Source organism: Ailuropoda melanoleuca, chromosome 7 (assembly GCF_002007445.2).
Source record: "Ailuropoda melanoleuca isolate Jingjing chromosome 7, ASM200744v2, whole genome shotgun sequence".
Taxonomy (NCBI): domain Eukaryota; kingdom Metazoa; phylum Chordata; class Mammalia; order Carnivora; family Ursidae; genus Ailuropoda; species Ailuropoda melanoleuca.
The window spans coordinates 41447616-41469529 of NC_048224.1; the positions used below are offsets into that span (position 1 = coordinate 41447616).

Sequence of the window (21914 nt, forward strand, 5' to 3'; positions counted from 1 at the left end):
AATGACGATGATGATGATGGTGGAGGAGGTGATGATATTAGTGATGGTGGTGGTAGTGATGATGGTGGAGATGGTGGTGACGATGGTGGCGATAATGGTGCAGATGGTGATGGTGGTGATGTTGGAGGTGATGGTATTAGTAAGGGTGGTGATGGTGATGGTGGAGGTGATGTGGTGGTAGAGATGGTGGTGCAGATGGTGATGATGGTGGACATGGTGGTGATGATGGTGTGATGGTGATGATGGTAGAGATGGTGAGGATGGTGGTGATGATGGTGGTGATGATGATGGTGGTGATGGTGGTGGTGATGGTGATGATGGTAGAGATGGTGGCAATGATGGTGGTGGTAATGGTGGAGATAGTGGTCTGATGGTGGTGATAGTGATGATGGTGATGATGGTGGTGATAGTGATGATGGTGGACATGGTGATGGTGGTGATGGTGGAGGTGATGGTGTTAGTGAAGGTGATGATGGTGATGGTGGAGGTGATAGTGGTGATGGTGGTAGAGATGGTGGGGATGTTGATAGTGGCAATGATGGTGATGGCAGCGGCAGTGGTGGCAGTGGTAGTGACAGTGCCCATGGGGATGGGGGCAGTGGTGGTGGTAGCAGAGTTATGTCCATATTTTGCCATGTCTGCCAATTTTCATATCCTGGAACTGGAAAGAGGTTCAGTGGGGCCAGACTGAGTGTGTGTTGGTGACAGAGGTGGTGAGAGGCTTGTATTCGAGTCTCTTTGGCATCAGGGCTACAGGACAAGTATCTCCCACTCTGGCCAAGAAACAGTGGAGTATTTAAAAATAGAATTTTATGAGCCATCAGAGCCTTTCCAGAAATATATCCTTATGGATGGGGGCCCAGCAAAAGCCTTCGTTCTGGCCCCACAGCCTCACCCCACTGCATGCTCCAGCCCTTACTCAGGATTTCCCACACCATCAGGGATGCTCCCAGCTGGAGGGGGCCTGTCAGAACAAGTGGCCAGCCGCCCTGTCCTGGGGGAGACTCCCGGTGTCCTGGCCCTGTGCTGAATTCTTCAGTGCTGACTCATTTCTCCTTCTGACAAGGGATCAGCCATAGCAATCACCTCAGCCTACTGACAAATTCCACCAGCACCTGTATCATGATTGTACGATTGCCCAGCTATGACCAGCCTGGGACCGGGGGTGCCCCAGACACTGAGGACCCATGTCTCACTCGAAACCGGCGAGGTGACCTGTGGGTAGTGTCTTCATCTTACTGTGCCTGTGTCTTTGGTTCTTAAATGGAATAAATAACCCCTTCCTCCCAGCCCCGTGGCCAGAACTAGGGAAGGCATGACACAGAACACAGACATAGTGCCTGGCTCGCGGTGGAAGCCCTATTGGTTGGGACTATTTTATTACTGGGGGAGACAAAGACCGGGACATGGTCTAGTTCAGTGCTGTTGATAGAGACAGAAGACGAGCTACCCGTGCAATTTAAAATTTTTAGGGAAGCCTGGGTGGCTCAGTTAGTGAAGCGTCTGCCTTCAGCTCAGGTCATGTTCCCAGGGTCCTGGGATCGAGTCCCACATCAGGCTGCCTGCTCAGCAGAGAGCCTGCTTCTCCCTCGCCTGCCACCCCTCCTGCTTCTGCACTCTCTCTGACAAATAAATAAATAAAATCTTAAAAATAAATACATAAAATAAAATTTTTTGGTACTTACATTTTCAAAATGTCAAAAGAGGTGGATGAAATAAATTTTAATAGTATATTTTCTTTAGCTCAATATAGCCAAAATAAGAACATTTCCAACATGTAATCAATATAAAAATCATTAATCAGGGATTTTGTATTTTTTGTACTAAATCTATGAAATCTGATGTGTAATTTACACTTACAGCACATCTCCATTCAGATGCTAAATTTTCATTGGAAATACTTGATCTGTGTTTAGATTTCATAAAATATATAGCTGAAAATGTAGATTTATATTTCCAAGTTGATCCAGACACACGTAAAAGTTTTAACGATAACTGAATTGTCTGTATTTAAATTGAATTTTAAGTTAATTAAAATTAGATTGAATTAAGAATCTGGCTCCTCCGTCCCAGTCACCATCTTTCAAGTGCTCAGTAGCCCTATGTGACAAGGAGCCACGGACGGGACAGTTAGTTCAAGACCTACATATGAGAGGCAGGGAAACTGAGGCACACGGAAGGGAAGGGGTTGTCCAGGGTCACATGAGGACTTAAGCACCAGAATGCAGGGCAGTCTTCACTTGGCCCTTCCAGGACCTCCACTCCCTCCTTCCTGAGGGCCCCAGGGTGGTCTAATTGGCACTGCCCTTGGGGATAGAGAATCATCTTCTCCAATCCACTTTTGCCATGTTTTGTACTTGTGTGAATCAAAGCTGGCGTCCCTGTAATTTCCATCCACTGACACCGCAACCCCTCTCGCCCAGAGAACACAGCTGCCCCTGGCTCAGGAGAGTTGCAGACATCTGCAGAGTGCTTCTGGGTTAGCCCATGTGTTTCCTGGCTCCTCTAAGATCCCATCTTCCTGCCTTCCCTCCATCACGGTTAGTCAGTGCCTCCTCCTATTCCAAGGTGGGGACATCACCTCCCTCATCCTACAGCATGTATCTCTGTTAATGCAGCCAAAGGGATTGAATTGAACTAGCTCTTTAGTGCTTGCCAAAACCATAGATATTCTTCCCAGATCCCTTTGAGGTTTGGATCTTGAGGGGACTGTCCTTGGGGGACCATCAGGATGTCCTTTCCAGACCAGAAACACTGCCTGCCTTACCCCCTACATCCCAACCCAGTGTGACTCAGGGTTGGGATTCTCTTCTCTCCCTTTCTTTCCTCTCTTATCTGTCTTATGTTCACACATGCACGCTTATACGCACTCACTCACCCCACTGAGTGGCCCTGACAAGAGCAGGGCAAGGGAGAGCAAAGGGATGCCCCTCGAGGGAGGGCCAGAGCAGCCTTGGGAGGGAGTGGCCTGGGTACCCCAGTGGGAGAGTGGGGGAGGGCGGCAGACCTTCCCGACAGACACAATGCCCCACTGGGAGGAGCCCCTCCAGCCCCCACCCCCAAGGGGGGAACCCCTGTCAGCGGGACACAGCCTCGGGCTGGTCAGAAGCACCGCACCCCACGGCATCTCAGAGATGAGGGAGGACCTCGCTTGCCTGCCTCACATTCTCAGTGGGCACCGGGAGCCCTGGGCATGGAGTCAGACAGATCCACAGTTGAATCAGGGTTCTGGGCAAGTCGCTTCACCTTTGGGAAGCCCAGCGGTCACCACCCGCGGGAGCAGGTCTTAATTGGGCCTCAGGCTCGCGGGGGCTGGAGGGCTGGAACAGTGTGTGGCACGGGGCAGTGCCAAGAGCTGCTCTCATTGGGACAGGCTGGGCGCCTAGCAGTCGCCGTGGGAGAGGGATGTGTCCGGCACTTACTATGGGCCAGGCACCTGGGGAGCCCGAGAGGCCACCCCATCCCCGGGTTGACTCCTCAGCCCCGTGAGGCGAACAGGACCTGTGTCCCCACTTTGCAGACAAAGCCTTCCATCCCAGGAAGTTCCCACGTCACAGGGTCCCGGGGGGTACTGAGCGCAGGGTGAGCTTGGAACCCGGGCAGCCTGCCCTCAGAGCTCCTGGGCTGGTGCTCCCTGTGCCCTGTGGCCCTGCCTCAGGTCCCTCTCATTTCTCACCCTTCTTTCCTCCTTCTCCGCTCAGGGTCCCGAAGGAAAACCAGGCAAGCAAGGCGAGAAGGGCCGGACCGGAGCCAAGGTGAGCACCCCTCCTTCTGCGGCCGTGATCTCCTCAGGCCCTCCTCCCCTCCCCCTTCCCCACCTCTCTCTCTGCCTCCTGCTGGGGCCCGGTGACAGCCTGTCTCTCCTCCCACTGCAGGGTGCCAAGGGCTACCAAGGACAGCTGGGTGAGATGGGCGTCCCCGGAGACCCCGGACCCCCTGGCACACCAGGCCCTAAAGGGTCCCGGGGCAGCCTGGGACCAACGGTGAGAACTCTCGGGGTGGGGTGGGGTGGGCAGGCACAGAGCAGGGGTGGAGGGGCAATCGAAGAAAGAGAGGTATCGCCCGCTCCACCTCTTAGCCAAACCCTTGGCTGTCCCTTGTCCTAGCCGCTTCTCTTGCATCACGGATCCCTTGGGGACCCTGTAGAAGCTGTCGCCTCTCTCCCTAGAAAAGTACCCACAGCGCCAAGTATTTCTGACCGTTTGAAGGACGCTGTGGGTCTTCCGAAGCCCTTTACAGACCCAGATGAATAAGCACCCATTCTAGGGTGGGGCGAGGGGACCAGCCCCTCGGGAGGGTTTCTATGGAACAAGTTTTGCCACTGGCAGTAGGTTCGCAAGGATTAGGCTGCAGGTCCCCGGGTGACTGAGGCTGTTCCAGCCTCTTGCTGGCCTGCCCTGAAGGAGGGCCCCAGGGGTCTGCGGGCTGCAGAGGGAGGAAGCAGAGGGAGGAAGCAGGCGGGAGGCAGGCAGGCGAGGCATCTCTGAGCTGCCGGCATCTGTGGTGTGAATGCTCCCACCGTGGCTGATTCCCTGCCACCTGCTCACTGGGGAGGAGACGCGCAGGAGTGTCCGTCATCTGCTGGTTCCACCACATGCATTCAATAGATGGCAATAAGCTGGAGCCTAGGTAACAATAAAATGGAGCAAAATTATTAGGAAGGAAGGAGTTTTGATTGTCATCATTTTTAATAGAATTGATTTAACTGTAAGTTCATATAATTTAACTTTCTCTAGCGTTTCTGTTTAAAATTGGCCCGCGAAAGTGAGGATGCATTAGCCACTGGGTCCCACGAACCCCTGGAGCTGGGAGAAGGAAGGGCTGGAGGGAGGAGGGGAGCTCAGGGAGGAGCTCTGCAGCCTGGGCTCTGGGCCACAGACGTGCCGGTCGGTGGGGCTGAATGCGGCCAGAGCCAGTGCCCAGGTCGCTGCTTGAGAACCACACCTGTACCAACATGTGTGTGCTCCTGTCCTAGGGTGCTCCAGGACGGATGGGGGCCCAAGGAGAACCGGGACTGGCTGGTTACGATGTAAGAAAATCTCACCTCCCCACTCCTGGAATTCTGTCCTGCAGGCGGGGACCCAGGCAGGCCTCGGCCTCTGCCCCTACCACCTCCTCATTGAGGATGGTCGTTGGGCCACCGAAGATCCCTGGTCTCCCCAGGCCCAGGGAGCACCTGAGCCCCTAGAGCAGGGGTGGGCAGACAGAAACACCCTCCCCTTCCACATCCCCTCGCCGAGTCCTTCCTTCCCGTGGTGGGTGCCACGCATGCGTCCTGTCTGGGCGTCATGCCAGCTGTTTGTGGAAGGGAGGAGCCTCACCTCGCTTTTGCAGCCAAGCTGGCACCCCTCTTAGAGGCGGCTAAGCCAAACTCATGTGATACAGTTGGGCAACTAGTCCTCAGAGAAGCTCCAAGCGAGCTCAGAAAGGGAAACTGAGGCTTGGGGAGGCTAATGACAGCTTGTTGAGTTTGAAGGTGGGATCCAGTGTCTGGGGAGGCACAGCAGGGAGAAGAGGACAGAAGAGGGACAGGGCAGAGGACATGGGAACTGGAGAGGGGGCACTGGGAGCCCCAAAGAGGAACGTGCCTGTATGCTTCCTGCCATAGCCTGGGGAAGTCAGCTGAGGCCAGCATTTTGCCCCTGCCCCTGCCCCAGGGGACACACTGGCTCTCCGAGATCTGGCCGCAGTTCTGCTCCAGGCTGGGGTGAGCAGCGCCCCTGAAGATCCAAATGGGCCCACCCCTGAGAGGTGTGTCTGGGAGGCCAGGGCCCAGAGAGGCACAGGGCGGGCTCAGAGTCAAACAGCGAGCTGGGGCAGAGCCAGGGCCCAGACTCACAGCCCAGGGTCTCCATCTCTGAGTTGCTGGCCTTCAGCACTGTGCCTCTTGAGCCCTCACTCCCCCATGCTCTCACCTCTTGCCATCTTGTTTCCTGCAGGGACATAAAGGCATCATGGGCCCCCTCGGACCTCCTGGACCAAAGGGCGAGAAGGTGGGTACTCCATCCTGCGAAGCAGCCACTCCCTCCCGTGCGGGCCAGCAGGAGCCAGCCCCTGGGGCACTGGGGCTGGGGTAGTGCAGAAGTTCACGGTCGCTCACCGCTGCTCACACCGCGGCTGGCCAGGAGCCATTAGACCTACATTCAACACAGATGGACTGCGTGTTGGGTCCATGCCGGGCACTGGAACACAACCACGGTTCCTGCCCGCCTGGCGCTTCCAGTCGAGCAGGGCAGATGGACTCCGGTCACATACTGACAAGAACTGCAACCCCATCATCAGTGTGAATGTGGGCGTTGAAGTCTTGCTCGGAACGAGCTCCCCCAGCAAGGGCCAGCGCAGGGCTTAGGACGGAGGGCGAGGCCAGCCTTTCCCAGCCAGGAAGGAGCCACTGAGGCAGAGGGAGGGCACGGCCACACCCCACCGCTTGGCTCCAGCTTCGGTGGAGGAGAGAAATTGCTAGAAGGCAGCTTGCTGATGGTTGTGCCCTGCCGCATGGTGCAGGTGGGCACATGGGGCCAGCGGCCCAAGGTAGTGGCCCCGGGTCACCTTCCCAGGCAGCACCAAACTGGTTCTGGACCCAGGCCTTTGAGTCCTACCTTAGCAGCTCTGAGCCTCCCTATTCTTGCCTCCCTCCTCCCTGCTGTCTCCGTGGCACCCCACTGCCATGTGACTCACTCTGGCCTGGCTTGCTGTCCAACTGGCCCCTTCCTCCTGCTTGGAGAAGAGGAGCTCTGCCATCAGTGGGCTCCGACATCCCCCAGGAAGCTGCAGGAAGTACCGCTCAGTACCCCAAGTCCCCCACCTTGGCCCTCAGTCGGCCACAGCTGGTGCAGGAGGGGTTAACATGGACCCTGAAACAGGGGACACCTCCTGCCACCCCCAGCCACCTGCAGCCCCAGGCTCAGTTCCTGTGGCTGCTGAGAATGAGACCCTAACCCTAAACCTGCCCTAAGTCTGCTGGGGCCCTGGGTGGGGCCCCCGGGTTCCCTGAGCCTTGAGTGCCTCTCCGTTAAGTGGGTGGGTACCTCAGGAATGCGAGGACATCACATATATGTCAGCCACAGGCCCTTTCTTAGCGATCGGGTAGTAGATTCGTTCACTCGTGCGTCTGGCTCTGACAGGTATTTACGGACATGTGATGATTATGTGATGTTTCCTCGGCCCTGAGCTGGGGGCTGCAGAAGGGTGCCCGAAAGAACTCAAGGGTGAAACTAGGTGCAAGGGTGAATAGCCAGGCACAAGCCGGAGGGTGCTGGGGGTGGGGGTGGGGTTCCCAAGGGAGACCCCCAAGCACAACCACCATCACGGCCCTCCCCAGGAGGTGTCAGTGTCCCACATGACAGATGGAGAAACTGAGTCTCCAGGATGCTTAAGGACGAGGCCAGGACCAGTGGGAAGGTGGCAGGACCAGGATGCACACTCTGATGTCAGCCTGTGCGTCCCTAACCGGAAACGGGCTCTTCAATGAGTTGACATGCTGCTCAGCGGGTGAATTCCCCATGGGGCATGTGTCTACAAAGGTGGTGTCTGGAGGGATTGGCAATGAGACTCTGGGAACAAGGAGAAGGGGGCCTCCACCGGCTTCCTGGTGCTAAAAATGCATCCCTGAACTATAGCCACAATGTGGGGAGAGGGGGGGAGATCTGTATAGCTGGTTTTCGGTTCGCACCACCCCTCAATTTCTGTGTGGCCTTGACTAAGACCCTTCTTTCCCTGGGCCTCAGTTTCCTCATCTGTAAAATGGGCCGATAGTCATAGCAGCATAGGAATGCTGTATAGATTCTATGGAACACCTCCCGAAGCGTCTGCCTCACAGGATACGCTCAGTAAACACGGCCCCCTTCTCCAAAGCGCCCCCGTCCAGCTGTCTCCCTCCACGGTGGGACTGAGACTTGGGACAAAGAGCCATAGAGAGGGGTCAGGGAAGAGAGGGAATCCCCACTCCCTGGGCCACCCCCTTGGGTACAACTGGTTCTAAGCCTCGGGCCAAGTCCCTCCTGCTTTCGGTCTCTGGCCACAGAAGCCACAGAGGCTCTGGGCCAAGGCACTAGAGCTGCCAGCCCTCGGGACTGATTTGGCCCAGGACGGGCTCCAGCCCCAGGGATGGCTCCCTCTCCTGCCTTTCGGGCATCTCCCTCCATCCCCACCAACAGTCAGGGGGCCTGGGGTGCCCCCACTTGATCCTCCTGCTCAGAATGCACCCCCATGGGAGGTGACAACCGTTGTCTGGAGCTGGAACATTCTGCGCCCTGGGGCTCTGCCACTTGCTCTGATTACACCTTCCCTGTAGCTGGCATGCGGCCTCCAGCCTCCTGTCTTGCTGGTGGCCCAGGGCCCAGGGTGGCCTGCCAGGGCTCAAGGACCTCCCCCGAACCCCTACTCCTCCTGCAATCCCTCAGACTACATCCACACCACACATCATCCCCTGCCGTTATTGGCAACAACAGCCAAGTCCATGGCCACCTGAGCCCCTACTATGTGGGCGGTAGCGAGCTCTCCGCCCTGGGTCCCCAGAACAGCTATGCAAGGCAACACGATCCTGTTTCACAGATAGCAATCTGTCTTATGGACAAGACTTCCAAACTGGCCCACAGCTGAGTGCAACCTGGGGTCTGCTTCTGGGGCTCCCATCCAGGATAGAAGGCTCCCATTAAAGCTGGCTCTCTGCCCACTTTATTCCAGCAAAGATGGGAGAAAGCGACTCTTTTTCAGGGCTGAACCATGGAGCAGCCCACATGGCCTCTCTGTGCCTCAGTGTCCTCATCCATAAAATGGGGAGCATACCATCACCTGCTTCAGAGGGTTGTTGGAAATATTCAGTGAGTGCCTGTGCCCACCAGCTGTCGGAATTATTGTCACTCCATGCTGAGCACCACGCGGGGTCTTTTTGCATCATTTCCCAGAATCCCCACCACTTCCCCCTGGCTATCGCCATTGTCCCTTCACCCCACCTCAGCCCCATTCCCCAGCTGAGAAAAAAGATCTCCGAGATGGGAAGGGACTGGAGGGTCCAAGCAGCCGGTCCTGTCCAAAGCTGGGTGTGACCAAGGTCTCTGCTCTGAGCTGCCTGGGTCTCCCAGCGGAGGGCACCTGCGCGGAGGTGTACAGCAGGGGGCAGTGAAGAGCACTGCCTGGTCCCAGAGCCCTGGGTCAAGGCCCTCGTCTGCCCCTTCCCTCTCCGGCCTTGGTCTCTAACTACATGATGAAGGCCCTTTCCACTCTATGTGGAGCGTCTGGAATTCCCCACATGCGCCAGGAGCCAGAAGTGTGTCCTAAAGCTGGTTGTGTCCACAGGGAGAGCAGGGTGACGACGGCAAAGCCGAGGGGCCCCCTGGGCCCCCTGGAGATCGGGTAAGCCCCCTTTTCTGTCCCCTGGGCCACCACCAAGGTGGAGCCCTAGATTCCTGGAGCCCTAGATTCCTGCTGTGGGGAGGGCGAGGCTGAGCAGGGGTGAGGCTGCTGCAAGCATCCAAGGGGGCATCCAGGGAAAGATCTGATAGCTCATACTTTGTTGCCGTCTTTGTCACTCAGGGCCCCATAGGCGATCGAGGAGACCGCGGGGAGCCAGGGGACCCTGGATACCCTGTAAGTATCACAGCTCCTACCCAATGGCAGCATCAGGCATGGCGTGCCACGGCAGCCCTCCCCGCTCACCGGCCCCCTGGCAGGAAAACAGCCTTTGCCAGGAGACAAGCCCTCCCTCCCACCATTCATGCCCAGCTTGCAGCACAGACCCCCTGAAAGAGGGTTCAGGCCGGAATTCATGCCTGCAGGGGGAGGGCTGGAGGGAGAGGGTAAGGTTGGGGAGAGAGAGCCCCTCCTCACAGGGCCTCAGTCTCCCCGTTTTTGGCCGGATACAGCTCTCCGGACAGAAGCAAGAAACCGCCGAGTGAGCACAGGGCCCCCATCAGGCTCCACCCCTCCCCTCCATTCCCCTCCTCTCTCCTCCCCTGTTCCATCCTCGCTGCAAGGGTCACCATTTTGCAGCTTCGCAGATGAGCAATCTGAGATGGGGACAATGACACATGGCTAGGAAGAGCAAGGGTTCGGGGGCTCCTCCGGGTTGGAAGTTGCCCCCGCCCCTGGCCACTCCAGGCTGGGCCCCCTCACCGGTCTCTCCTTGGCTTCCAGGGACAGGAGGGTGTGCAAGGCCTGCGTGGAGATCCAGGCCAGCAGGGCCTTCCCGTGAGTGGTGCTCCCGTCCCATCCCCCTCCGGCCCCAGGTGGGTGGGCGGCAGTGGGGGAGGGAAGGAACCCTCAGTGCAGGAGGGCCTGGGGCAGTCCACTCTGGTTTCTCCTGCCCTGATGCTGGGGGCACCCCCAGAGCCTGCAGCCCCAAACCCCTCCCACCCCTCCCCCTCTAGGCGGACACTGGCCAGCCTCCCCGGGAGAGAATCCTGGGGCCACTTTGCATCCTCTCACCTTGGTTTGCAGGGACATCCGGGACCCCGGGGGCAGCCGGGACCCAAAGGATCGAAAGGGGAAGAGGTACGGGGGCTGAGGTCCACTGGGGACCCTAGGAAGGGCGGATACCCCCATCCAGGCACCAAGCAAGTAGGAGGCTGGGCTGCCGGGCACCCCGCAGGGCCTGAGGGAGGCGGGATCCCCTGCCCTGATGTCAGGGCCTCCAGGAAGGGGACCACCTGTGGGGCCAACAGTGGGATTTGAACCCAGGGCAGTCGAGAGCCACTGCAGAAGAAAATTTGGAGAAGCAAAGGTCCGGAGGAAGGAGGGAGGGGTGGACAGGGATGATGGTGGAAGCTGAGGGGTGGTCGAGGACTTTCCCACCTTGCACCCAGAGCCCTGTGTCTGCCTCCCCTGAGCTTGGGCCAGGGGTGACTTCATGCCCTTGGCCTCCCCCAGCTGTGTCTCCTTCACCCGCACACCATCCCCCTCACCCCCCACAGGGATATAGCCACACTCTTGAGGATCAAAGGGTCCTGAAGCCCAGCCAGCCATGGGCCCAGGCTCCCCCTAGGAAACTGCCAATGCCAAAGCCCCGCCAGCAGAGGGAGCCAGTGGGGGCGCAGGGCCCAGAGCAGGGGTGGGGACAACACTGACAGGTTCCAAGGCCTGCCCTGCAACGGGGCCTCCAGTCCAGGGCGCTTGGACCCATTTGCAGATTCAGATGCTGAGACCCAAAAGGGGGAGGGGCAGGGCTGGGCCACACAGGAGCCCATGCTCCTTTCAGACCCCCTTCCAGAGCTCCTAGGGTTCTGTCCCTCCTCCAGGCAGCCTCTGTCATGTGTCCTTTGATTTTTCAGGGACCAAAGGGAAAGCAAGGCAAGGCTGGGGCACCAGGACGAAGGGGGATTCAGGTGAGTGACCCGCAACCGGTCCCCTCCTGCCTGCCTCCCTGCCCTCTGCAGAGGCCCTCATCAGCTTCTTTTATATCCCCAGGGCCTGCAGGGGCTGCCAGGGCCTCGGGGCGTGGTGGGGAGACAGGGCCCTGAGGGTGTCCCGGGACCAGATGGGTTTCCTGGCAGGGATGGTCAAGCAGGACAGCAGGTGAGCAGGACTTGGGGTTAACAGATGGTGTCTCCCTTTGAGACAAGGTGTGTTGTGTGTGTTTGGGTCTGGGCAGGGGGTGGTTCTGCCATAGGCCATGGGCCAGGAGAAGCAGGTTTGGAAACTTGGAAGGGGCAGAACCAACATATCAAGAAGTTTCCTGCATGGGCAGTCGCCTCATCCCTGGGGACCTGGGAATGTGGCCCTTCTAACTACTCATGCCTGGACCCAGAAGGCCCTCCCCTGCCTGGGGTGGGGGGGGTGGAACTTCTGGTTGTAAGGTCCCTCCTCCTCCCCACTTACAAATCTGCAGTTCTCATGTTTCACTGGTGTCACCCCCCCCCATCCTCACACACAGGCAGGATGACCTCCCTCCTGGGGTCTGACCTCCTTCTCTCCAGTTCCACCCAGAGTTCATCGGGACTATGAGACATCCCGCCCCCGGGCTGCCTTTTTTTTCCTGAAACATGAGAGGTCCTCCTTTGCCCTCTTTCTTTACAGGGGGAGCAGGGAGACGATGGGGACCCTGGCCCCATGGGCCCTGCTGGGAAGAGAGGAAATCCAGGTGTGGCCGGCTTGCCTGGAGCACAGGGGCCCCCAGGATTCAAGGTCAGACACCTGTTAATCGACTTAGCAGCCTTCCACCCCTTCAACCTTGGTACTAACTGCCGTGACATTGATTATAATGCTGACATGGGCACCCGTGCCCCGGCCTGTGTGAAAATGGAGTCCATGGCACTGACATTTCTCAGGGGTCCCTGCCCCAAACTTGAACCTGACTTACAGGAAAGTTTATCCAGGTAGCTAGAAACCCAGGGCCCTACCAGGCCTTTAAAACAGGCGACTGGTTGTTGAGTTGTCCTTGGGCGCCCTCTTGTGGCCATTTGTGGAACAGTAGCTGTTGCTTGCCTCTAGGACCCTCTTCCAAAAGGCATCTTTTTAGAAAGTTTCCCTGAGCGGTGGGGGAGGGAGCCATGAGTCAATCTGAGCCCAGGGCTGCACACAGAAGGGAAGATTGAGATGGATGAATCAGACATGGCTCCTCTGGCCCTCCCCAAGCGCGAGGTTTAGTTGGGGAGAGGCTGGAAACTTCTGTGGGAACAGCAGGCAGGGGGAGATGGGGCCTTGGCCCAGGGAGGATTTAAATGTGGAGAGAAAGAGAGATGGCATTCCAGACAGGAGGAAGGGCTGGAGCAGAGGTGGGGGGGTGGGAACTTCATAGTCTGCTGGGAGGAAACAGTGAAGAAGAGAGGCAGGGTGGGAGAGTGGAGAGGAATGTGGAGCTTGAATTCCAGAGAAGAAAAGAGGCTGTCCTCTTAAGGAGGCTAAGGTTCTGAGCCCCCATCAGGCCTTCATCTGAGCCCCAGAATCCTGAGATGTCAGCTGACCCTGTGGCATCACTATTCTGTCTCTCCTAGCCCCCCTCCCCACCCTCTCCCCTAGAACCATTTTCCCCTTTGGTCATTTTGGTGTTTTTTGTTTTGTTTTGTTTTGTTTTTTTAAGGGTGAAAGTGGGTTACCCGGGCAGGTGGGTCCTCCTGGCAAACGAGGGACAGCAGGTGGAACCGGGCTTCCCGGGAGCCAGGGGGAGCCAGGATCCAAAGGCCAGCCGGTGAGTGAGCCCCAGGGAATACACATGTTCTCACACTCGCATGCACACAAACACTCATGTTCACACATGCGCACACAGGCACGGAAGCCTCCTGCCTGCTCTTTGACAAGGGCAGAGCGACACCCTCTCTGAGTACCAGATACTCCTCTGCCTCCCCAGAGTGGGGTGCAGGGGAGGGAGGAGGCCGAGGCATGAGACCTGAGTGGTCCCTTCAGAATGAGGACAGGTGGTGGATCACGAGCTGATCCCCAAATAGCCTCATATCCAGTAAAGAAATTCAATCTGTGGTTTAAAAAGTATCTCACGTGGAAAACTCGAGGCTCAGAGGACTTCACTGGAGAATTCTAGTAAAAGTTAAGGGAAGAGGTGATACTGATTCTGCAAAAAATCTTCCAGAAAATTGAAGTGGAAGGAATACTTGCCAGCATATTCTGTGAATCTAGCATTACCCTGATGTCAAAGCTGGACAAAAGACATTGCAAGAAAGCACCAATGTACCTCAGAAATATAGATACGGAAATTCTGCACACAGTTTTAGAAAAACCAATCTAGGGGTGCCTGGGTGGCAGAGCGGTTAAGCATCTGCCTTCGGCTCAGGGCGTGATCCCGGCGTTATGGGTTCGAGCCCCACATCAGGCTCCTCCACTGTGAGCCTGCTTCTTCCTCTCACTCCCCCTGCTTGTGTTCCCTCTCTCGCTGGCTGTCTCTATCTCTGTCGAATAAATAAATAAAATCTTTAAAAAAAAAAAAAAAGAAAAACCAATCTAAGGGTGTAGAAGAAAGACAGTGCATCAAGACCAACTGAGGTTTATCCCCGGAATGCAAGGATGGTACAACATTGGAAAATAAGTCAGTATAATTCACCATATTAACAAACTGAGAAAGAAAACCCATTTGATCCTCCCAGTGGATGCAAGAAAAGCATCTGGCAAAATGCAACCCCATTTCTGCTAAAAGCGCTTGGCAAACTTGGTATGGAAAAGGAGCTTCCTCAGCTGGGAAAAGGGCGTTCCTGAAAAACAGTCAGCTAGCATCATACTTACTAGTGAATGGCTGAACGTTTGTTTGTTTTTTCCAAGAAGGAGGAAGGAGTGGAAGATATGTGTTTTCACTACTGCTATTCAACGTTGTACTGGCAGTTCTAGACGATGCCATAAGGAATGAAAAAAAAAAGAAAAGGCATTTGTATCAAAAAAGAAGTGAATCTTTTCATTTGTAGATGAAAGTATTGTCTAGAGAGACAATCCAATCCACAGTAAAGCTACTAGAACCAGTGAATACAGCAAGACGGCGGGACATCAGCTCAAGATGCACAAAGGAACTGTGTCTCTATACACTAGGCACCATCAGAACTTGAAATCTAAAAAGCAATACTATTTATAATAGCAGAGAAAGAGGGAGCACAAGTAGGGGGAGGGGCAGAGGGAGAAGCAGACTCCCTGCTGAGCAGGGAGCCCGATGCGGGGCTCGATCCCAGGACCCCCGGGATCATGACCTGAGCTGAAGTCAGACATGTCACAGACTGAGCCACCCAGGCGCCCCAGAACGGTAAACAGTTTAAAAGACTGAGCAGACCAGGTGTTGGCAAGGATGTGGAACACCTGGAACGCCCCTCCTCTGCTCGTAGGAAAGTAAAACATACGGCCGCTTTGGAAACTAGCTGGGCAGTTTCTTTCAAAGTTAAGCACGCCCCTGCCACCTAATCCAGGCGTCCAGAATCGTTCACACCCGATCACTGCCCACAACGGCATCCGTGTGCATAGGAGCAAGGTCCTCCTCTCTCTGAGCCTCAGTGTTCTCATCTGTGAACAGGGCGTGCCTTCCCCGGGCGGAAGTAGGAAGACGCATGCATTCTGGTCCTTGCAGAGCGCCTGGCACATAGAGGCCTACAGCCAATGGGCTGATTCTGAAGGACGCAGTCCTTCACAGAGCCTTTGTGATGGGTGGGAAGAGTCTTCGTGTCCTTTCATTCTCTTCCTTGAAGACCTGGGACAGGAGGTCCTAAGTGTTCTAGGGCATTCCTCATGGAATCCCTGAGCTGGCCTCCACTGTCTCATGCGACAGAGGGCATAGGCTCCTGCCTCTCTGAGCCCAGGCTGACCAGTGTCTAGTATGTGAGCTGTCCACACTCATCCGATTGCTTGGAGATGGAGTCGCTGATGTCCATGGGAGGAGGCAGGCGCCGAGGTCCTGGGTGATCGGCTGGGCATCCTTGTCCTGGCCCCACTCGCCCCATCTCATTTTGCTCTCCCCGCAGGGTGACTCTGGCGAGATGGGCTTCCCAGGAATGGCAGGCCTCTTCGGACCCAAGGTACAAATCCCCACTCCACACTGTTCCTGTTGGGGTTCCATCCATCCACCTCTTTGTTCGTTTATCCATGTATTCACTCAACAAAGATTTCTTGAGCACTTACAATGTGGGCTGGAGAGCTACCAGAATCAAGCAGGAACATCCTGGTTCCCCAGAACTCACATTCCAGCGGGCCTGGGTTCTTGGCCCAGCTCCCCAGTTTTCCTGATCTGTGCATTAGGCAGTTACTTTGTATCTCCAGGCCTCAGTGTTATCATCTATAAAATGGGTATGATAAGCATAGAGGGTTGTTGGAACAGTGAAGTAAGAGCAGAGGCTCTCAGCCTTATAGCACAGAGCCGGCATGTTAGTCCCTGCTTAATAATCGTGGACGTTCGTTACTCTTCCTGGAACCTCTCAGGTAAGGCCTCTCTTGACAGGGAGGGCAAAGTTTGGCCAGCCCTCAGGGGTCATGGAGCTGCTGCAGCCCCGACCCAGGGCCCCTAGACACACACAGCCCTTCCTCTGCCTCCCACAGGGCCCCCCTGGAGACATTGGCTTGAAAGGCATCCAGGGCCCTCGGGGGCCCCCTGGCTTGATGGTGAGTCCTCTCCTGTCCTGTCCTAGCGAGGACAGTCACCCAGGCCAAGGCTGGCCAGCCGTCAGCTGTGTGGATGCGTACCCTTCTCCTGCTCCTTCAGGCTTGAGCCCCCTCTGTCCGCAGCCTCCATCGCCATTGCCATCCCCTTGCTTCTGCCGGTCCTGCTAGCGGGGCCGCCACCCTCCCCCTTTCCCCTGCTCCCCTCCCCCCTCATAACGCCCTCAAGGCACGCAGGGGAGGCCCAGAGCTTGCATTGCCTGGTCCCGGCTCGAGGAAGTCTCCCTTCCATCGCCATGGGACACTCAGACTGCCATCTCCTCTCCTGTCCCTGTGACTCTGTTCCCCAGACCCTGGGACGAGGACACACAAACCTTTCTCTCTCCTTCAGGGAAAGGAAGGCATCATTGGGCCCCTTGGAATCCTGGGACCTTCGGGACGCCCGGTATGTGTAGGGGGCTAGCCAGAAAGACTGCGGGGGCCAGTTTGTCTCTGTGACCCAGAGCCAGCCTGAGCCTCAGTTTCCCCATCTTGGAAATAGAACTTCCTCTCTGAGTCCTCTCTTATGGGGCCGTGATTTATTGCAGGGTCCGAAGGGTGACAAAGGAAGCCGAGGGGACTTGGTGAGTTGATGGGCTGGGGGGAAGGCAGTGCTGCAATGGTTGGGTGGGGGGATGGGAGGGATTGGGGGATGATGGCAGGCAAGGCTCAGCCCGATGCCCTGACTGTCTCTCTGTGCTTCTGTCCTCTTCCAGGGATTGCAAGGTCCGAGGGTGAGTGGGCTGGGGTATGGGGGCTGGTTTGGGGGAGTAGGGCAGGGTGGGTGCTCTGGGTTCCCCTGCCCATGACCACTGAAGTCCTCAGGCGTGTTCTTTCCCTCTGGACCTCAGTCATCCCATCGGTTCCCCTCTGTGCTGGAGGCACCACTGTCCCTGGGTCTCGAGGAGGCCTGGGGTGGGGAAGATGGAAGGCCTTTGACCAGGGCCTCACTGTTCTTCTCTTCCTCCAGGGTCCTCCCGGTCCCAGAGGGCGGCCTGGCCCACCGGTAGGTACTCGCGCTCAGTGCCCCAGGAACTCCAGGGCGGGAGGCGGAGCTCCTTTGAATGAGACCCAGGGCTTTGCCGGCAGGTGCTTGTCTTGGCCCTGACCTCACGAGCTTCCCCAGACTTCTAGGAGAGCGTAGAGCAGCCGTGGCAGGACCAGGCCTCTAGACGAGCAGAGACCAGTTTTGCACGTCCTCTTGTGCCTGGATGGCCCCTCCTGACAGCCCCCGGGGCCCCCGCACCCCGTCCCGCTCAAGTAATGACTGATCCTCTTCTTTTGCAGGGTCCGCCAGGGAGCCCTAATCACTTTGTAAGTTGGAGAATGTTCTCTTTTGCCTGTTTGGGGTAAGGCCTGGGAGGGCAGGGGGTAGTTGGCAGCTGACCTCTTTCTGGGTCACAATAGCTAGACCCCTAAGCTAGGCCCAGGGACGCCCATGTGCTTGTGGCCTTCCATCCCGGCCCCGGGACTCTGCAGCTGCAGACGGAGCCCCGAGCCAGAGGGTGGGGAACCCCAGTTGTAGGCAGGATGTGTCCCTGACTGTGAAGCCAGGAAGACGCTGCAGTGGCTGGGCTCCGGGTCCTGTCAGCGTCCTCGGTACAGACCAGCTGATTGGCCAGGGTCTAAATAGGTTCTGCTATCAATCCCAGCTTGGGGGGTGGGTGTCCCCCACACTGAAGAGCACCTGTGGGACACCAGCTGGGTGTCCTCCAGTTCGACTCAGTTCTGACACTGTGCACCAGAGAGAGCATTAGACCCCGCAGGTTCCCAGTCCTACGGGCCTCATTCCCCGTCCTGCCCACCCCAGATGCCCGCTCATCACCTGTGCTCCTGGCTGACTGGCTATAAACCAGAGGTTCCCACGCCCCCCATCAGCATCAATTAACGTGCTAGAACAACTCCTAGATCAGAGAAACATTTTACTTACTAGATTGCCAGTTTATTATTTTAAAAAATGACAATAACTCGGTAACAGCCAGATGGAAGACAGGCACAGGGCAAGGTGGGAGGCAGGGGCTCAGAGCTCCGTAGCCCTCTCCAGACGGCCACTCTCCCTACATCACGCGGTCACCAGCCAGGAAGCTCTCTGAACACCAGCCTTTTGGGTTTTCATGGAGGCCTCATTGTGTAAGCGTGATGGATGAAATCATTGGCCGTGAGTGATTGATTCAACCTCCATGCCTTCTCCCCACCCCAGAGGTGTGGGGGTCCGGACTAAGGTTCCAACCCACCTGTCACAAGGGTGCTTCTGTGGGCTTTCCCAGAGTCCCCTCATTAACATGACAAGAGACTTTTATCAGGTTTTAAGTGTTCAGGTGCCAGGAAGAGAGTCAAAGACCAAATCTCTATTTCTTATAAATCACAGTATCACAGGGTCTCTTCATCTCAGATTCTGAGTCCAAAGAGGGTCAGGGCAAGGGAGCAGACTGGAGGAGGCAGGCTGCGTTCCTCCCCGATGGGTACCTGCCTGAAAGTATGGCTCCTCCCAAGCCGCGCCCCCCCCCCCAGGGCTCCCTCCCCATGTTAGCATGGCTGAGGGTTACAGTCAGGCCCTGACAGCATCCCCCCCAACCCTGTCCCCCTCACAATGGCTGGGGGGGGAGCAGGAGCCCTTTAGTCACGAGCCACTCAGATTCTCTGCTCTTCTCATCTCTCAGCTTCTCACTATCCGACACCCCCCATCCCCCCCACCCCCCGCCGAGCCAGGCATCATCCACGAAAATGAACTGTTGGCCCTGGCCTCCCATCCACACCTTCCCTAGCCCTTCTCATCACTAGGGAAGCCAGATAGCTAGGGGAAAGGGAAAAGATCCAGAAAAAACCCTTTCCCTGTAAAAAAAGGAAAATGTGAGGATTTTGAATTTTTTGCACGGTAGCAGATACAGTGCGTGTGATAGGCGGACACTGTTAGGCGCGCTCCTCCTGGATGAGCTCATTTCTTTCCCTCATGGTTCTGAGAGTGTTACTGTCATGCCCATTCTCAGGACACGGACGCAGAGAGACGGGTAAGCAACTGCCCAGATCCTGCAGTGAGCGAGCAGCAAGGCTGAGATGGAACTTGGGAAATCCCTCTCGAGTTGGGGCTCTGGACCCCTTGGGCTTTACTCAACATCAGAGTCTCCCTGTCACTGTTTGCACAGCCAGACCGCTCCTGGCAAGCCCTGTGCTAGGGCTGGAGGTGCAGGTGTGAGATAGAGTTACACAGAGCAAGGGGCCGCCCCCCAGCCTGGGGGCGAGAGCACCAGGAGAGAGTGCCCTCGGAAGCGGACATCTGTAGGATGAGTATAGGGCAGGGTTTCTCAACTGCAGCACTCGTGGATGTTTGCGGAACAGATGATTCTTTGTTGCGTGTGATTGTAGGATGCTTGGCAGTATCCCTGGCCTCTACCCACTAGATGTCAGGAGCATCCCCTCCTCCAGCTGTGACAGCCAAGAAGTCTCTAGATATAACCAAACGTCCCCTACAGGGCAGCATTGCCCCTGATTGAGAACCACTGGAAGAGGAGATAGGCAGGTGGAGAATTGGAGGAAGAGAAGAATGTTCCAGGCAAAGGGAGCAGCATGTGCAAAGGCCCTGTGGCCAGATAGAGCATGGTGCTTAGCAACTTAGCAGTCCGGTAGTGTGTCTGGTGCATAGAGCATATGTGGCCCAGAGAGGAGAGGCTGGGCCAGAGGCCACAGCACTTGGGCTAGGTCTTATAATCACACGGAGGAGTTCGGACTTAATCTTGCGGGCAGGGGAGAGCTATGGAAGTGCCTGGAGAAAGGGAGTGGAAGGATCAGCTCTGACTCTCTTTGTAAGTGGAGGAAGGACAGAGAGTTGCACAGAAGGCAGGTGACTTGGCCACGATCCCACCTGGGAGAGTGGGTGGGAGAGCTTGTGCTCAGACCCTGGGTCTCCCTCTCAGTGAGTCTGGGGGCATCCTGGGAGGGAGGGGGCAGGATACACACCCTGTCTTCTCTTGGCACAGCAGCAAGATGACCTGGGAACAGCTTTCCAGACGTGGATGGACACAAATGGAGCACTGAAAGCAGAGGTACCCCGAGACCCCAGCCCACATGGGATCCCTTCCTGGGGGAGACAAAAAGGCTGGCTCACGTGTGGTCAGTGGCCTCCAAGTGGCCTGCCCCAAGATTTCCATGGCTTCTTGGTTCCCTGGCGGGAGGCTGGGCAAAGTGGATGCTGCGTTGGCTCTCTGAGGATTCACGGTCCAGGGAGAGGGCAGCCTGCAAGAGCCCATTGTCTTCCTTCCATCCCGGGAGTGGTCAGTGGAAAGACGTGGGGGGATTTGCGGGATTTGAGGCCACTGCCCAGTGTCCTGTACCCTCTCGCGGCAGCCCCCACCCCGTTCCTGGCCCCCAGTTTCCTTATCTGTCAAGTGGAGGGAGCCCCATCACACCCCTAGGAACTCAGGGACGTCTCCTGAGTAGCGGGAACTTGGGGCCATGGAGGCTAAGACCCTTGGGCCAGGCCAAGACCTCAGGCGGCCGGTGGCCTCCCTCTCTCTTCGCGACAGGGTTACAACCATCCGGACCGGCTGGTGCTGGACCAGGGAGGGGAGATCTTCAAAACCTTACACTACCTCAGCAACCTCATCCAGAGCATTAAGACGCCCCTGGGCACCAAAGAGAACCCCGCCCGGGTCTGCCGGGACCTCATGGATTGTGAGCAGAAGATGGTGGATGGTATGAGGGCCCGTGGGGTCTGAAGAGGGGGCTTCCTGCCCCAGGGGTGGAGCAGGCGGGGCAGGGGAGTTCTGGAAGGGGTGGGGAGAGGGAGCATTCAAGCCTTAGTTCATTGGGGCCAAGTTTCCATCCTTAGGGAGGCAGGCACATGAGGTAGTCCCTTATCCGCTCAACGGTCACTGAGCCTCGCAATATGGCAGACCTTGTGCCTCGTGGGGTGGGGACGAGTGGTTTTACCCTTTCAGAGGCCACAGATCTGCAAGCTGGGGGCAACCATTTCAGTGCAAGGAGACAAGAGCTTTGGCAGGACAAGCCCCCAAGGGCCAGGAGGGGACAGGGGACTGGGTGGGTTGGGAGGGGGTTGTCATCGATGCCCTGAGAGCCAGGATTTCCCCCCTTTCTGTCCACACCACTTCCCTCCACTGACAAGAAGGTGGACCAGTGGCTGGTTGTCCCACTCTTTCGGCTGTGGGGTCTTTGGCTCCCTTGGAAGCCCCGCGGGGAAACCAGATGCCAGCAGAGGTGTCTAGCGGGTGGGGTAGAGGCCTGATTTCCCTCCTCCCCCAGCAAGCCCTGGGAGGATCACTAGCCTTGGGGAAGAACCCATTCAGCTAGATGAGCCCTAAATCCTTTGGGCTAGTGATTCAGCCTCTCTCAGGCCTCAGCTGCCCCCTCTGTAAAATGGACCCTTCACAGTAGCCGCGTGGGCAAGCGCTCAGCCACTTGGCCTCTCCGGGGCTCTGCCAGCTGTGAGCTCTGCCCAGAGCGTTTCCTTCCATCTCTGTGGCTCCTAGAATCCTTTTCTGCTCCCTTTCCCGACTTCAGGCCCGACTGGGGCTCAGCGGGTTCCAAGGTTCAGGGTCCACCTGCAGAACTGGGCCCTGGGCTCCCTCCCCCGCACATACATGTACCATCCCTCCTCCACTCCGCCTATAGGCACCTACTGGGTGGATCCAAACCTTGGCTGCTCATCTGACACCATCGAAGTTTCCTGCAACTTCACCCATGGTGGACAAACGTGTCTCAAGCCCATCACAGCCTCCAAGGTACCTGTCGGCTCCCTGTCGGCCGCCGACTGGCCCTCTCTATGCCCACCGGGTCCTGGGCCAGCGCCCACCCAAGTTTTGGTCTGAGCCTTGACTGTCCTGCTGCATGGCTTCTTTGGGACCCTCGGT

General features: G+C 57.0%; 1 protein-coding gene across 1 annotated transcript in view; it reads left to right on the forward strand.

Moving 5' to 3' along the window:
* Positions 1–21914, forward strand: part of COL27A1 (collagen type XXVII alpha 1 chain) — a 125848-nt gene that overhangs the window by 99279 nt on the left and 4655 nt on the right. The window contains exons 38-59 of the mRNA XM_034664365.1: positions 3702–3755; positions 3876–3983; positions 4976–5029; positions 5940–5993; positions 9298–9354; positions 9535–9588; positions 10135–10188; positions 10438–10491; positions 11268–11321; positions 11404–11511; positions 12013–12120; positions 13016–13123; positions 15381–15434; positions 15952–16014; positions 16403–16456; positions 16599–16634; positions 16767–16784; positions 17021–17056; positions 17338–17364; positions 20025–20090; positions 20571–20739; positions 21676–21785. Coding sequence (XP_034520256.1) covers positions 3702–3755; positions 3876–3983; positions 4976–5029; positions 5940–5993; positions 9298–9354; positions 9535–9588; positions 10135–10188; positions 10438–10491; positions 11268–11321; positions 11404–11511; positions 12013–12120; positions 13016–13123; positions 15381–15434; positions 15952–16014; positions 16403–16456; positions 16599–16634; positions 16767–16784; positions 17021–17056; positions 17338–17364; positions 20025–20090; positions 20571–20739; positions 21676–21785 — 1500 coding nt within the window. The remainder of the gene's footprint in view (positions 1–3701; positions 3756–3875; positions 3984–4975; positions 5030–5939; positions 5994–9297; positions 9355–9534; positions 9589–10134; positions 10189–10437; positions 10492–11267; positions 11322–11403; positions 11512–12012; positions 12121–13015; positions 13124–15380; positions 15435–15951; positions 16015–16402; positions 16457–16598; positions 16635–16766; positions 16785–17020; positions 17057–17337; positions 17365–20024; positions 20091–20570; positions 20740–21675; positions 21786–21914) is intronic.